We start from the raw sequence: 14,745 nt of genomic DNA on the forward strand, positions 1-14,745 counted from the left end.
AGAAATTGTTGCCACAGGATGGAATCAAACCCCAAATCACATCAAAATTCAATGTGCAGAATGAAGAGTATTTCTGAAAGATTCTGAAAGGATTTTAGAACAGTTTTAAAACACCCTGTTTCTAGTTTAAATCCAGAGTCAATTAGCAGGAGTAAACAGAAGACAAGAGGAGGGATGGATTCTCTCTCATAAGTAGTCCCTCCAGCTTTTTTCTGAAGCCTCCCAGACCAGACAAAGTAAAAACCACAATACAGTCAGACAGACTGGGAATGGTATTTATATATTTATTTTCCCCTGTAAAAATAAAAATGAAGAAATGTTGCAGAATTTATCTTTCAAGGTCTTTCTACCTTCCTGGTGTTGGTTTTTTTTTATTATTATTATTATTTTTATTTCTTTTTATTCAGAAAGCAAGTTTATTGACACAAGGAAAACTATAAATTCTACAGTCATAACTCTTACAGCCAGGTCTGTGGGGCTTCAGCTTCCCTACTACTTTCAGTATTAATGCCTCAATCTCATGTTAGAAATGCAATGCAAGTTAAAAGATGACAAATACCCCAAAATGACATCTTAAATGAAATAAAAATTATATGATTACTTGTAACTATTATTTTTATATATTAACTGTAAAAAATAGCTCTGAAGAGCTTTTTATTAGAGTTTAACAATCAAGATAACAACTCTAGCTGTCCTTAAGACACACTCCTGTGAAGGCAGGCACCTTACATATCCCAAGCACTCGATTTAAAAAAAAAAAAAAATTGAGAAGACAGAATTTTTACTGTAATAGAGCTCCCTGGGAATGTTTGCTCATTTCTGAAGCTGATCAGATCACTGAAAAGTGTTGTTTTTAAGAGAAGTCTGATTGTGAACTGTATCGGGGGTTTCAGTTGTGTAAAGTATCATGGCTTTAGTGAAATCTTCCCAGTAAACAGATTTCTGGGCTGGTAGCTGCCGAGCAGTATTTCTGACTGCTCACACTCCTCCTGAATGGTCGGCTTACAACTTCCCAAACACACATCCATGTACATGCTTGTGCTCCCTTTAAGTGTTGTACCTGGACTTCATAATTTTGTACCATTTCCTCTATGATGTAAACACGCATGGCAGTACTTCGAAAATGTCTGTCTTTAGAAGACCACCAAGGAAGCCTCACAGATAGGAAAGAAAAAAAAGAAAAAAGAAAAATATAAAAAAAGAAAAAAAAAAGAAAAAAAACACAAATGGAATAATTGCAAAGATTTATTTAGCGCATTCTGTGCTTGGCACTTAGAAACAGAGTTCCGTGCATAGGGCAAATCTTTATACACCTTTTTCTTCATACATATTTTACATACCATTTTTATTGCCCTCTTTTATATTCATAATATTGACTCCCCCACTAGGCATATAAATACATTTATCTACAACACCTCACAACAAATCTCAATAATATCTGTATTCTGTTACTTGGTATTTGCATTTTCACACAACTTAAATGCATAGCTTGCACCAAGCTACAATTGTTTTCTTATTTTTTAAGGATTTGAAGAAGAAGAAAAAAAAAAGGAAAAAAACAGAAACGAAAGTTGTCGAAAGGTAATGATCTATTTTCTATTTGCTTAAACAGAGGTCACATGGCAGGCAGGAGGTTGGAGAATACTCAACCTCATTGTTACTGAAATGCTAATGGTTTTCTATGGCAACTCTTGCATGCAAGGTAAGGGAGGCCAGCTGTACTGCTGTAGAGCAGAGCTCTCACTTCTCATTGCTCTTCCCTGTGAGCTCAGTCTGGAGAATTTCCTCCCATTGAATTGAGTGCTAGAGGACACATGTTCCCAACAGATGCTGTCATTCTTTTGGTTTGGATGCATCCCTTTGGGTAATGTCAACAAGAGCTGAGCTCTCTCTCCCCCTGTGCATCTTTCCAAAGATGCTTGTGTGAAGCTTCCAACTCTGCTTATGTCTGAGGTTCACTTAGAAGTTAAAACTTTTCTCTCTCCTCTCTCTCCCATCTCTCTCTGCAGGCTGAGTGCTGGTAGACTTGACCCTCACAAAGAAACCAGCTGTCAGGCAGAGCTGTCATGAAAATACAGAAACCTTTTTGGGAGGAGAAGCTCCAGTTCAGCAGTGCCAATCCTGTGCTACAGTAGGAGAAGGGGTCACGGGCTACTGATGGCTTCAGAAACAGGCTGAGTGGCTCCAGCAGTGCGGAACAGTTCGGGAAGGGAAAGGCCTTTAAAGCTTTGGCCCCTCATGAGCACTGCTGCTTCGAGAGGACAAAATCTTGGGAGACTGCCTTTGTTCAACACCCAGAGAAGGCAACACGAGGACACAGCTCCCTCCACACCAAGAGCTCACACTAGAGTTAATGCATAAACTGTATATTTGGCTGCTTCACTCCAGCTTCTCACGAAGTCATGCCCTTCTCTCTGCAATGTCCAGAAAGAGCAGATGCTCCATGGCAGCTCCATTGGCCCTGGGTTACAACAAGCTGCAATGGCTGTCAGTGGAAGCTTTCCACAAGGCTTGGTGGTGCATATCTAGATGGTTGTGTTCTTATTTATCATTACATTAGTTCCTCTATAAGCTTGAAGGCAAAAAGGTACTGGGGTGGGTATGCCCATGGAAGCAATGAAGGTCCAACTACCTTCGATGCCATGGAGAGGCACAGCTTGTTAGACCATGTGCACAGACATCTGTGAGGAGGAGCCCTGAACAGCACCGTACTGTCTGTTGTCACAGGCATTGGCTGTCTGTTGATTGCCAGAGGGGGGGCTGATCATGTGCATCCCATGCTCCATCCCTGTTGAAAGGTATTGCCTCTCTCCGAAGGCCCCCCCAGATGGGGAAGAGCAGAGTAAAGTGCTTTGGGAAGTGGTGAGTTTCTCTGGACTTGCCGCCAGCCTTGGGGAAGCTGGGAAATTGTATCCATAGAGGTTGTAGGGATTGTGCAGGGAGAAGGCATTGTAGGAGCTCTGCTGCATGTGGCTGCCACCAAACATGTGTGAGGAGGAGGAGGTGGATGCAGGGTTGCCTGCTTGCATGACATACTGAAACTGGGAGCTGGGGAAGGACCCCAGCTGGCTGCCGTAGGCCTCCATCTTGCTGTTGCTGGGCAAGGAAGAAGGAGTAGGCATTCCTGAGATCAAAGATGGAGTCCTCTGAGGCATGAAGGTTTCGGAGGGCTGTGAGGCAGAAGCAGTGCCGCTCTGCAGCCGGTTGTAGCTGCTCTCACCGAGGCCCGGGTAGCTTTGCAGGGCAGCCATGTTGCTTCGGGCACACGGGGGGTAGTCGGACAGGTTGAGGTTGCAGAGCTGACTCTCCCGGCAGCCAACGTTGAAAGTGTTTGGGGCCAGATGAAAGGCTGGAGGGGAGCAGGATGGAGAGAGAAGGTGAGAGGAAGCAGAGGGTGACGGAGTCCCTGTGCTGGAGGTTGTTGGGGAGGTGCCTGTGCTGCCTCCTGCAAAACAAAACACATGGGAGTATGTTCAGAGCCTGGGATCACATGTGCAAAACAAGACAGTCTCATTAAGAAACAGCTTAGTTTAATAAAGAAACAAGGGTGGTAAAATGGCCGCTGGAAAACTCAGGCTGTCTTGGCAAGGGCCTTCATTTTATTAATAGCATCCCTTGGTCTTTCCTGCTGCTTTTTTTGTTATGATTTTGCTTTTCAATGGGGTTTTCTTTCCTTGTAAAATAGGAGAAGGAAGCAAGCAAGCCACAGAGCATTACAAGCAGGGGGGAAATCCGCAAGGAAGTACAGCTCCATCAGTCAAGAGATCTGCCTCGTCTCCTCTCCTGGTCTCCAGGAAGACCACCAGTCAGCAGACTGTATGGCCCCTCTACAAACATGCTTTATCATCTGCTCTGGGGGCTTGTGGCAGGAAGTGACTGAAAACATGTTGGACTTCTACACTGTTCAATAGCTTTCTTGGATGGCTCATGGTGCAGCGGTACTGATTTAAGCCAGAAGTAACACTAAAATGAATGGACACGGTTTCGAGCTATAGCCTGTTCCATGGAGCCAATGAAGGGGATGTGTCAGGATTTTTACTCTTGTTTTAACTTTTAAATGGATTCCATATGATGTATCACTGATGTTAACAAAAAATTGATATATATGCTTGTCTGTGGTTTCTATGTATATATATAAAATACATTATTATTGGTAGAGTTATAATGGTAGAGTTAATTATTTTGCACAGCAGGGATGTTCACGTGTTCTTAGTTGGGGAAAGCAAGAGTATGTAATACCACCAGTAAAAAATGGAAGGTATGTGATATGAAGAAGCTGATGTCACAATTCTGAATTTGAGAAGAGATTATTACAGCCAAGATTATGAGTTAGAGAAAGTTTCTTTGGCCAACCAGGAAAATCAGTTCTCTGCTTAAGGGAATGATTTCTGGTATGAAACTTTTTTTCTTTTTTTCTTTTTCTTTTAATTTTTTTTTTCAGTTGAATAATTCTCTTTGTATGAGTTTCCATTTCTGCATTACAGCAACTAACACTGAAGGTTCTTGTAAAAGGAGCAAAGAGGTGCTGGTGAAGTGAGTTGACTGGTGGATCAGTAGTATCAGGGTAACTAGGAAAACAACTGGTAAGACAGCATTTTGGGTAAGGCAGCATTTTGGAAAGGCTAGAAGATGACAGGTGAGAGACTAAGGGATTAGAAAAGAGTGGGTGACTGAAATTTAACCAAGGCAGAGGTTGCACATTGATGGTCCATAGTAAGGGGCAACTTTATCGTGGGTTGCCTTGTGGAAACAAAGCAGGATTTTGAGACTAGTCTAGGTCTGATGCAAAAAGGGGGAGGAACTGAGAACAATGGTGTGTGATGAAAGGAGACGGGGTGATGGTTGGGATGAGATGCACTAGAAGGACAGGTTCTGTGTCACTATATGGTGGTGAGAATTATATCTGATTCTTTCTAACACTTCTAGGATAAAACTTAATGGGTCATTAGGGTGAAAATGTAGCTTTCAGAAATTAATATTTTTTTTTTTTTTTGAAACGAAAGCCGTAAAGAAGAAGAAAGGCAGCCTTGGGTAAGCACAGCCTGGACTGGCTGCAGTGACACAGGTAGCACCAAGAAAATGCAAGTTTCTGTGCTTCTGAGTCAAAAGTAATCATTCCCATTACCAGCCATAGGGATGAATACTTATTGCTATGCCACTGACTCTTTTGTCTTCTTTGTCAGAAGCCTAAAAGAGAAACATTGTGTCAAATCTCTGGTAGAACTAAAAAGAAATTTTCAAATTTCAAATATCATCATGAATTCTTTATATTCTCTTCTTGACAATGCTGAAATGCTCGAACCTGCTACTGCATTATAGCTCCAGAGTTCAAAGATGTTTTGTGTGTTTCTAATTGTGTATTGATTATAAAAGGTACAATTCCCTGGTTAATTTAAAGTCTCTGACAGACGATCTCTGATTAATTTTTTTTTGTGGTAGGTTAAGAGAGTACCTCCTTCAGCCTTTTTCCCTGTCTCTCTGTTATGGATGTTCAACACTGCAACAGGGTCGGCAGAAGGGAATGTGTGCCCCTACACAAGCAGTTTCATTATGAAGTCTATTTTAGTTCTGGCAAGAGGGAGGTAAAAAGGAGAGCATCAATGCCAAGGGAGTCTGAAGAAATTGCTCATGGAAAATTATCTGGGATTTCTCATATGAATGACACCACACTAGTCAATTAACCCACAACTTATCCCAAACTCCTTTGTCTGAAAGGTGCACATAAACCACACTTTGGACTCCACCACAGTGTACTTTCCTTGCTAATATTTCCAGACATCAGTTGCTATCATCATCTGCAGAGCTTCCTCCCTTCAGGGACTCTCATTCCATGAAGTCCTTACTTAGTGCACAGGAGGTGAGCAAGCACAAGCTGAAGCTACTTCAAGGCCATGCCCTGTACAACAGCAGAATCTCATCAGACAACTGCACAGAAGAGCTTTAGAGTAGTTTGAGAAATTACTGCCCTTCAGCTGATTGCAGGTAACTGCACACATGCCCAGACGGTTAGAAGAACAAGCGAACCCAGTCAGTTTAGCCTGCCTTCTATGAACAACTCTTAAACCTAAACATTGGTTAAAGAGCTTTCCTTTTAGCACCACTCACACTGAGCTATGCAACACCTGGCTGCTGCTCATCTCAGCTGAGTTAGCCTCTCAGTCCTCTACTCCAACTCGATCACTGCCATTATCTGACTGTATCAGCTGCCTCCAGCTGTTGGTATGGTTGGGCTCAGACAGACATAATTCAGTATTCCCTGTCTCTGTAAGGACAGGTGTGGCTGAGGGTTCTCAGAGCCTGTGCCATAACTTTCTAACAAGTGTGGGAACCCCAAGATGCTTTGTCTTTAGGATTTTACATTTTCATGTACAAAGTGATTCTCTCTTTGAGTGTAAATGTTTCTTAAACAGCTCAGCATGCTTCCACGTACGAGCTACTTTAGCCTAGGAGGTCTACAGATGTGGGTGGCAGGTTCAGCATGGCCAGCTTAAAGCCTGGAAGCTATATTCAGCCCAGCAGGACAGTGTTTGGCACACAGCCTCAGCTCCACCATCTTCTTCCCCCCAGATGTGAGCACGGCATAGCCTGAAGGCCAGACAGTTGGGAGCCATCAGTGCTGCCCTAGAGAAACCACAGCCCCTTCTCTGATACACACTTGACCGGCTGATATCTTCACCACATGATAGGCATGTGCCTGAGCACCTGATGGTGCAGGATAGGGGCTGTAGCTACTAGTCATTCATTTGGCTTGCAGTTCTCCTGGCACTTTGCTTGAGCTAATAAGCCCTCCTGAGAGGCAGCTTATATTCACTTGGGCACAGAGCCATGCTAATACAGCTCTCCAGCTTTCCAAATGGAGCTGGCTGGGAGCTGGCATGTGTCTGGCCAGCATGGAGCACAGACAGGGGAGCCTGCCCATGTAGATGTACCCTAAGTTACTCCTGAAATGTCTGGACATGTACATATACATAAAGTGTTTTTGTAAAGCATAGGAGAACTCAACTCTTCATGGGTTTTCACAATGTTCTACTCCTGGACACAGCAGTAAATTAATGTGGTGGTATGCATGCAGGAAAAAAAATTTGAACAAAGAAGTAAAATTCCTTTCCCATTCTGTGTACTCATGTGTGTGTGCACTCTAAGTATAGCTTACAAATCTTTCTCTCCATCTTCCAAGTTCCTGTACCTTTGGTGGAAGAACAAAAATTAAGTTATTTGTCCAAAGATGGAAATCTGAGATTGTTATAAAGGAGAGATTGTGCAGATTGCCAGGTGATCTGACAGACTGATAGATTACGAGGCCAGAGGGAGCTACTATAAATCAACTGATCTCATGTCCTTTAAGATCCAGGCCTCATACTAGCCTGGATTTAGTCCTGTTTCATGCAGCACATGCCTCAGTCCTGGTTGATGCCTACTTGCATCTCCAGGTGTCTAAATACCACCAAATCAGGTGTCACTCCTGCTCCCATGTTTCCTGACAACTTTTGTCTTGCAAGCATAACTGACACTCTGAGGTCTTCCTCCCATTCCTGTCTTTCCTGAACTCCAATCTAAAAGCCTCAGGAGGACTGAAAGGTCTTTCTTATGCCACCACTACCCTTTCTGATTTCCCCTGTCACCACTTTGGAAAACTAACAACTTTGATGTCTCCTCCTAGGTCTCTCACTGAGGAATGGCAGGGCCACCTGGTACATGACATGCTGCAGTCTCCTTTCATTCTTTCCCAGTATCAAGGACTGAAAACTTCCCTCTTCCAGGGGAAGGAGAGCCATTTCTGTGTTCACAGTGTAGCTGCCTTTTTTCTCTCTAGAGCTTTTGGCCAATTATCAAATTATGAAACTGCTGGTAAAATCTTTAAGAGGCTCAAATGAGACCCAAAAGCAATAGCATGTTAAATTGTTGTGTTGGTAGGGGAAACAAAGACTGCTTTGTACTTCTTTGAGATATATCTCACAGAAAGAATGGTTACAGTGATAGAATTAAAGGGGAAAATACGTATTATATGGGACAAAAGTCAGGAATGAAAGGAAACTTTAAGTTCAGTAAATCAGAGAAGGATTTTTTAATAAATTTGCCTCAAATTATGGGAATCACTGGAATTAATGGTAAATCTAGAACAACTGAGAATTATATTTTACTTCTCTTTAGCTGTTATGGTTTCTGCAATACAAACTGACCAGTCAGCAAGTTAGAGATAAGACTTGACTCAGACATTCTCCAAAATAAAGTACTTTCAAGATCTAATAGTGAAAACCAACACTTTTTTCTAATGTGGACAAACACTATGAAAAGTTACAATTCAGGATTTCTGTTTTCAATTCGCATTTATATCCAGAGCACCAAGACAGTTTTCCCAAGAGCGAAAACATCCCTTTCCAAGTACCCACAGGCTAACTTTAGCACAATGGTTTCTCATATAAATATAGTTCGTGGGGCCAGCTCCACACAGTCTCAAAAGACTTGTTGGATGTGACTTTGTCTTGTGCATAGACAGCTTTAGAGCAGTATACACACCATTTTTCTGAACTGAACATCAGTTCCTACCGAAATATTTCCTGTTTCTTTTCTTCAGATACAGACAAATCAGGACTGGAGAATGATGAGCCCCCCAGTTTAGCAGAGAAAATTGCTCACCAGTGATAAATATGCACCGTTTCTCACCTGTACAACTGACATCTGGGCAGACATTGATATGTGAGTCACAGAATGGAAGCTATCCCAGAAAATGACTTTGAATTAAAAAGGATGATGAAAAGGACTCCTTATGACACACACCTTTCAGAAAATCACTACAGTAGCAAAGAACTTTGCAGAATATGCTGCAAATTTGCAGCTGAGATTAACTGACATCATGGTGATTCCTTTGGTGGTAACAAAAGTTATCTTAAACTGAATTGAGAACCTCTTCCTCCATTCTTGGTGGAGTCCACGTTGGTCCAACATAGGCCTTGGAAGCTCCAGCACATTAGACAATAAAAAAATTGGTAAAAACAATAAAACCCTGGAAGCATAGTGGATCAAAATTTCTGAATAGAGAAAAAAATGTCATGGCGCTGTGTCAAGCTCAAAGCACATACCATATTCTACTTTTAACAAAATAACATGCCACTCTGAGGAAATGGTGCAAACCTTCAAATTACCTTTGTCCTCCTTTGTTTCATGTGAAATCTGATCGACATTCATGGAATAACAGAGATTTAGGCATCAGTAATTAGGCTTCAGGGTAAACGCCTCTCTGGAATAAGAGCTTGCTTCAGGCTCCTTTCAGGTCATCATGGAGTAGCACAGACTTTGACTCACAGACACTCATGTCACAGCTGGGAAGGTATTTTAACTTATTTTCACTGTGAAAAATGAGATCTCGGAGCACCAGAAACACCCTTTCCCTAAAGAAAAACTGTCTGCATTTCTACCAAGATGGAGCTGGAACCATTTGTTCCCTGTTGCTTTGTTTAAATGAGGCAATCTACTAGCCATGTGAAGTATGCAGCAAAAACCAGCACTCCATCCCAATAACTCTGGCAACAACTGCTGTTTTCAGTCTCCTCTTCAAGGTCAAAAGAATCAAGAAGATAATTGAGACCAAACCCATACATCTGACCCCTGCCAATAGCCTAGACCATTCACAATTGATTTCAAAAAGGAAGCAGCATCCAGATTGTCTTGGTGGCACTGCTGAAAGAACTGATGGCTGCAGTCAGGAGGCAAGTGGCCAAGCAGATGTATTCATGGGCTTTTCAGCTTCCTTTGACATCAGCAGTTCCACTCTCTTGGGAGACACTATTTTGGGGATCTGGGGTCTCAGACAAAGCCAAGAAGAACTTTCTGCCTTGAAGTGCCTCTGATGTCAAGTTCTGGAGGGCTCAGGCTTACCTCCACTTTACACCAACACACGTTTGTGCATTCGTGGTATTGTTTGCAGATGGGTGCAATTAGGGCAGCTCTCTGAACACTACGCCAAACAAGAACAATATACCAAAGGAGAAATGAGTAACAAGCAGTACAGACAAACGTTGGCAAGACAGTGGTGATGCCTGCAGAAACAGGGTAATGTTTATAGACAGAGAAGCTGGAAAAGCAGCAACACCTCAGCTCAGATTATCTGTCTCCCATCTGCTAATACATCATGCAGCCTTAAGATCTGTCTGAACTGACCACTACTACAAGAAAATACTGTTCTTTTCCAGAAGCAAATAGGTGAATTGAACCTCTTCCACATGGAGGAGAGGGAGCCTTTTGTGCATATCCTTGTTGGCATGAGACTGCAGCATTACAATGTTCTCTCAGAGGAAGACCGTAGGAGCTGTCCTCAAATGCCAGTTTGTACACATGTGCTGCTGTATCCTACCAGAGACATCAAGAGCTCTCCTATGAAAGAGGAGCACACCCCTCTTTGCCTCTGCCCTGCCCTATTAGACATATTTCAAGCTTTAGATGCTAAGCTCAACAACCATTAATGATTTTACAGACTGCCTAATGGGTGGCCTACCTACCTGAGATCTCCAAGATAAGATCAATGTAGATGCTCAACTTGATGGAGAACAGATTGAATGTACTGAAAGCAAGCAGTAGAGGGGCATCAGCAAAGGCAAGTGAGGAAACCCCACTTGAAAGAAAAGCTGCTTTGAGAGTTCAGTAGTTGGAGCTAAGATGTTTGACTCTCGTGGATTTGGTGTACATGTATCAAAACAGTGGTTTAATGGATAAGTTAATTTTATGTTCTGTAAACCTGCGGATATACCACATCATGTGACTCTCATACTTGTCCTGAAGTCCTACTTAGGATGCAATTCTTCTCATCAGTACTTTTAATTTTACTTTTTGCCGAAGTCATCAGCTTTCATAGGAAGGATTGGATACTGATCACTATTCTAATATTGTCACAGTGTCTATCTGGTCTCTATGTCCTGGCAAAACTTATAGTCACTGATAGTGATCTGCTCATCTCAACATCATGTGGGAAACTGTATATCGTATAGGAGCCAGCAATGTCTCTTTTTACTCTTGGAAAGTGACACAACCCAGAGTTACTGGAACTCCTATTTTCTTTTTTCCCACTCTCTCTCTGTCTTTTTTTTTTTTAATGTTCCCTGTTAAAATCAAGAAACTGAGCCACATATTTTTAATAATGAGAATCTGGATGAGGTTCAATCTAAATTTTGAAAATATATTCCAATTAAAGACTTTAATAGATTCTTGGCTTTCCCCACATCTCATTGCCATGTGTATTCAATAATCCCAAGCCCCCTTTTTCCCTAGTAATAAGTAGTAGACTGCAGAGCGGGTGACATCATTCTCCAGAAGGTCAGCCTCTCCTAAACTGCTGTTTTCTGATCATCTGTAAGGTTTTGTTTGGGGGGACTTTTATATAGACTGGCTGCAGCTCTGCTCTGACTGTGTCAAACATGGTACTTGTTCTAGTAAACCTGTGATGACTTCTGCATTGCATGCTCCAAAAGAGAGGTTTGGTGCTCAGGAGGGTTCACTGACAGAAATGATATTTTCTCCTCATTGGTAGGGTAACACAGTGACTGCAACGACCACAGACCTGCAGAGGCTTGCTGATGCTCTTGGCTACACCAGTGAGAAATGGAAATAAAGTTTGTGGACCACTAGTGCCAGCCACACCAGACATCTGTGTTACTGGTTGTGGTATCAGGCTCTCCAGCTTGTGCGGCAGCTGAAACCTATCATTGTGTAAATTAGAAAGTTATTTAATCCTTGTACGAAACAGCTGCATACAGTGCTCTGAGTATCAATTCTCTGTGTCGCTGTGGCCCTTGCTCAACATATAGCTCAGGCCAAATGAATGAGCAAAACACTAGGATGCATGTTTAACAAGAGAAAGGATAATGTGGAAAAAATTATAATACCTTTAGATAATTGTATCATGTGGCTGCATCTGGAATATTCTGTGCAGACTTGTTTTTAAAGAAACGATTAAGGACCTGGAAAACCTCCCAATAGAAGAGAAATGAAATGACTGGCTCTATTCACTGTGAGAAGCACGGAAGAGGGACATAAAAACCTATAAAACAATTATATTAAGAAGGTGGATGGGAAAGAACTTGTATTCTGCTTATCTCATTACATCCCATAAAAAGGGATGAATATTCAATTACAGTAGAAAAATCAGAGTCACCTGAATGAAGTGTTTCCCAAAGTTGTGCTATAAAAACATGGAAACCTCAATTACAGGAATCTATCAAGGATGAGTGACACGCAGCTAACACATATTCTTTACTCAGCAAGATAATATAGGCCACGAGGGTTTAGCTCTGATCTTTTTGATTAACTGTGCAAAGTGAGCTTTCATTCTCAGGCATATTCTCTAGCCAACACATTATTCTACCTTTCTTTCCACTGAATTAATTTCTTTCCATCCTTTAAAAATTCAAATGGTAGAAGACCATAGTATAACATTAGTTCCCAGCCAGGAAATTGTCTCCCAGCTGCTTCCCACTTTTTTTTTTTTTTCCTTCTACACCAAAGATTGCATGTCCCTTTTCATCACAGTGTTACATACATTGTACCTTTGCCTGTGCAGTGTCTTATCCACCATGACCTCCAAATTCTTGTCAGTGCCAATGCTTTCCAGCACACTCAGTAGATATGTACACCCTACGTTTTGTTCCTAGACACTTGATATTGTATCTGGCTGAACTTAAAGCCATGCTTTGTTTGAATATGTGCAGGTTACCAAGCTATCCCTATTGCTCTTCATACCCCTGTCCTCATCATTACTGATGACTTTGCAGTCTTTATGAGATTTGCACTTTTTAGCAAATGCAGTTTTATTTGGCTCTGGACCAGTTAGTCCAGGAAACAGTCTTTGCAGAGAAACACTGGGACTGCCCTCACTGGATGGTGTTTTCATGTTTATCATCAGCTTTCACATTTATTCATCAGCTTTGAGATCAGCCTGCCACTCATTTCTTCAAATACACTAATGATAACTTTTTCAAGCTGGCACACGTGGCATTAAGTTAAATGTTCTCTAAAAATTCTTCACACCGTTTATTTCTAACAGGCAAGTCAGATAATCAAATAAATTATATTTATTTGACAAAACTGTTTTAGGAAAGGCAGATAATACTTTTTATTTCATGAAAAAAAATATGGAAGGGGAAAAGATAAGAATCCATAGCAATCCTCAGCATGTAAAAATCCATCTGGAAAGCAGCAAAGTCACCATATCTATACTTCTGAAGTCCCAAGCTTCTGCCCCAGAAAACATTATTTGTCCTACCACAGTAAGGGGGACTCTCCATCCCCCTTAATCAGGGCTGAATTCCAGAGTCCCTGCAGGGAATCTGTTCCAGAACTCCACTAGACTTCATGTAACTGGAGCCTGTTACTTCTTCTTCTATCCACCACAGGCAGCATTTTATTTCAGTGCTATGATGTCCTCCCCCACCCCCTCTCCAGCCCGTACAGCCATGACTTTCTCTTCATTGGTAATGTTTCCTCCTAGGCACATGGCCATTTTTACTGCTCTCATCTTGGCTCGCTGCAGTAAGCATGCACTCCTCTTGAGTTGCAGTGGACAGACACATCTAGGCTTCATGTATTTATGCTGGCCTTTGGTGGCTGTCCCAGCAGCCAGGTATTAAAATAGGGTGTGTTTGTACCTTGGCTTTGCACCGATTGCTGAGACCAAGGGTCAGCATGGCACGGCAGCCACTGGAGAGGGGAGCGCTATGATGCAGGGAGCATTTCTAATGCATTATCTTAAGGTTCTTTTGCTTGGCTAAACGCAAAGCTCAAGAGCACTGTTTTGTAGTAAGTTATTACGTTTTGAGACCGACCTGTGGACACAACCTTAGTTAGGGGCTGCCCTATTCCTAGTGGTCTGTAGTGCAGTGGTGGTGGTCTGCACTGCTCTGGCTGGTCACAGGGTACTGGCTTGCTTCCTGGTTTTTCAGCTGCCAAACTATATTAAAACAAGCTAAAAATACATTAAATATTTTCCTTTCCTAATATTACCTTACCACGTAAGCAAGAGCTGGACTTGCCACTAGGATGTTATCTGATAACCAAAGGGAGGGGAGGGGAGCTGTGCAAGCCCAAATAGGAGGTGAGACAGGCCGGCCAGCCGCCAGAGGAGGGAGGCTGCTTCAGCAAGGGTGATCAGAAGGAGAGGCTGTTATGTTTCTATTTAGGTGGGTGATGAAAACCTTTCTGAATCCCGTCTTTAACCCATCTCTGACCACAAACCCCACCACAAGTGCTCCTCTCCACACATTCCCCTGAGATTCTGCAAAATATCTCCTGCCCCATGCTGTGCTGGATCTTCTCCTGATCCTGCCTGCCCAGTGGGCAGCCCCCAGCCTCTCTCTGGATTAGACCATGTCATCCCCAGGTGGATGCAAGGTCTGGAGGGAAGCTTTAGTTTGATGTCCAGCTGATGCTGAAGAGGCTGCAGAATGTGCTCTGCTACACATGGCACCCATTTATTTTTGACTCTTTAACCTCACAGGTGTTACATCTAAAGACACTTCGGGTTTGTTTCTTTTGTTGCATTTATACTGGGGGAAAGAAAAAACAAAACAAAACAAAAAATATGTTGCACCAATACTCTGCTCACAGTGATGACCGTGTTTTGAACTAGAAAGAACTGCAATGAAGTCAGTGAGTAAATCCTATCAGCACAAAACAAAAATGGTATTGCAGCCTGAAACTAGAGATGAAAGCCCTGTTTAAGAAATGAGAGATACAAAGGGCAGAAGCTATGAAAAGACA

General features: G+C 42.3%; 1 protein-coding gene across 1 annotated transcript in view; it reads right to left on the reverse strand.

Annotated features, from left to right (window-relative positions):
* Window positions 1–1,235: 1,235 nt before the first annotated feature.
* The window catches only part of TBX15 (T-box transcription factor 15), a 101,851-nt gene continuing 88,341 nt past the window's right edge, over window positions 1,236–14,745 (reverse strand). The window contains exon 8 of the mRNA XM_083851057.1: window positions 1,236–3,445. Coding sequence (XP_083707183.1) covers window positions 2,661–3,445 — 785 coding nt within the window. The 3' untranslated portion in view covers window positions 1,236–2,660. The remainder of the gene's footprint in view (window positions 3,446–14,745) is intronic.

The sequence above is a fragment of the Anser anser genome (assembly GCF_964211835.1).
Source record: "Anser anser genome assembly, chromosome: 1".
NCBI lineage: Eukaryota > Metazoa > Chordata > Aves > Anseriformes > Anatidae > Anser > Anser anser.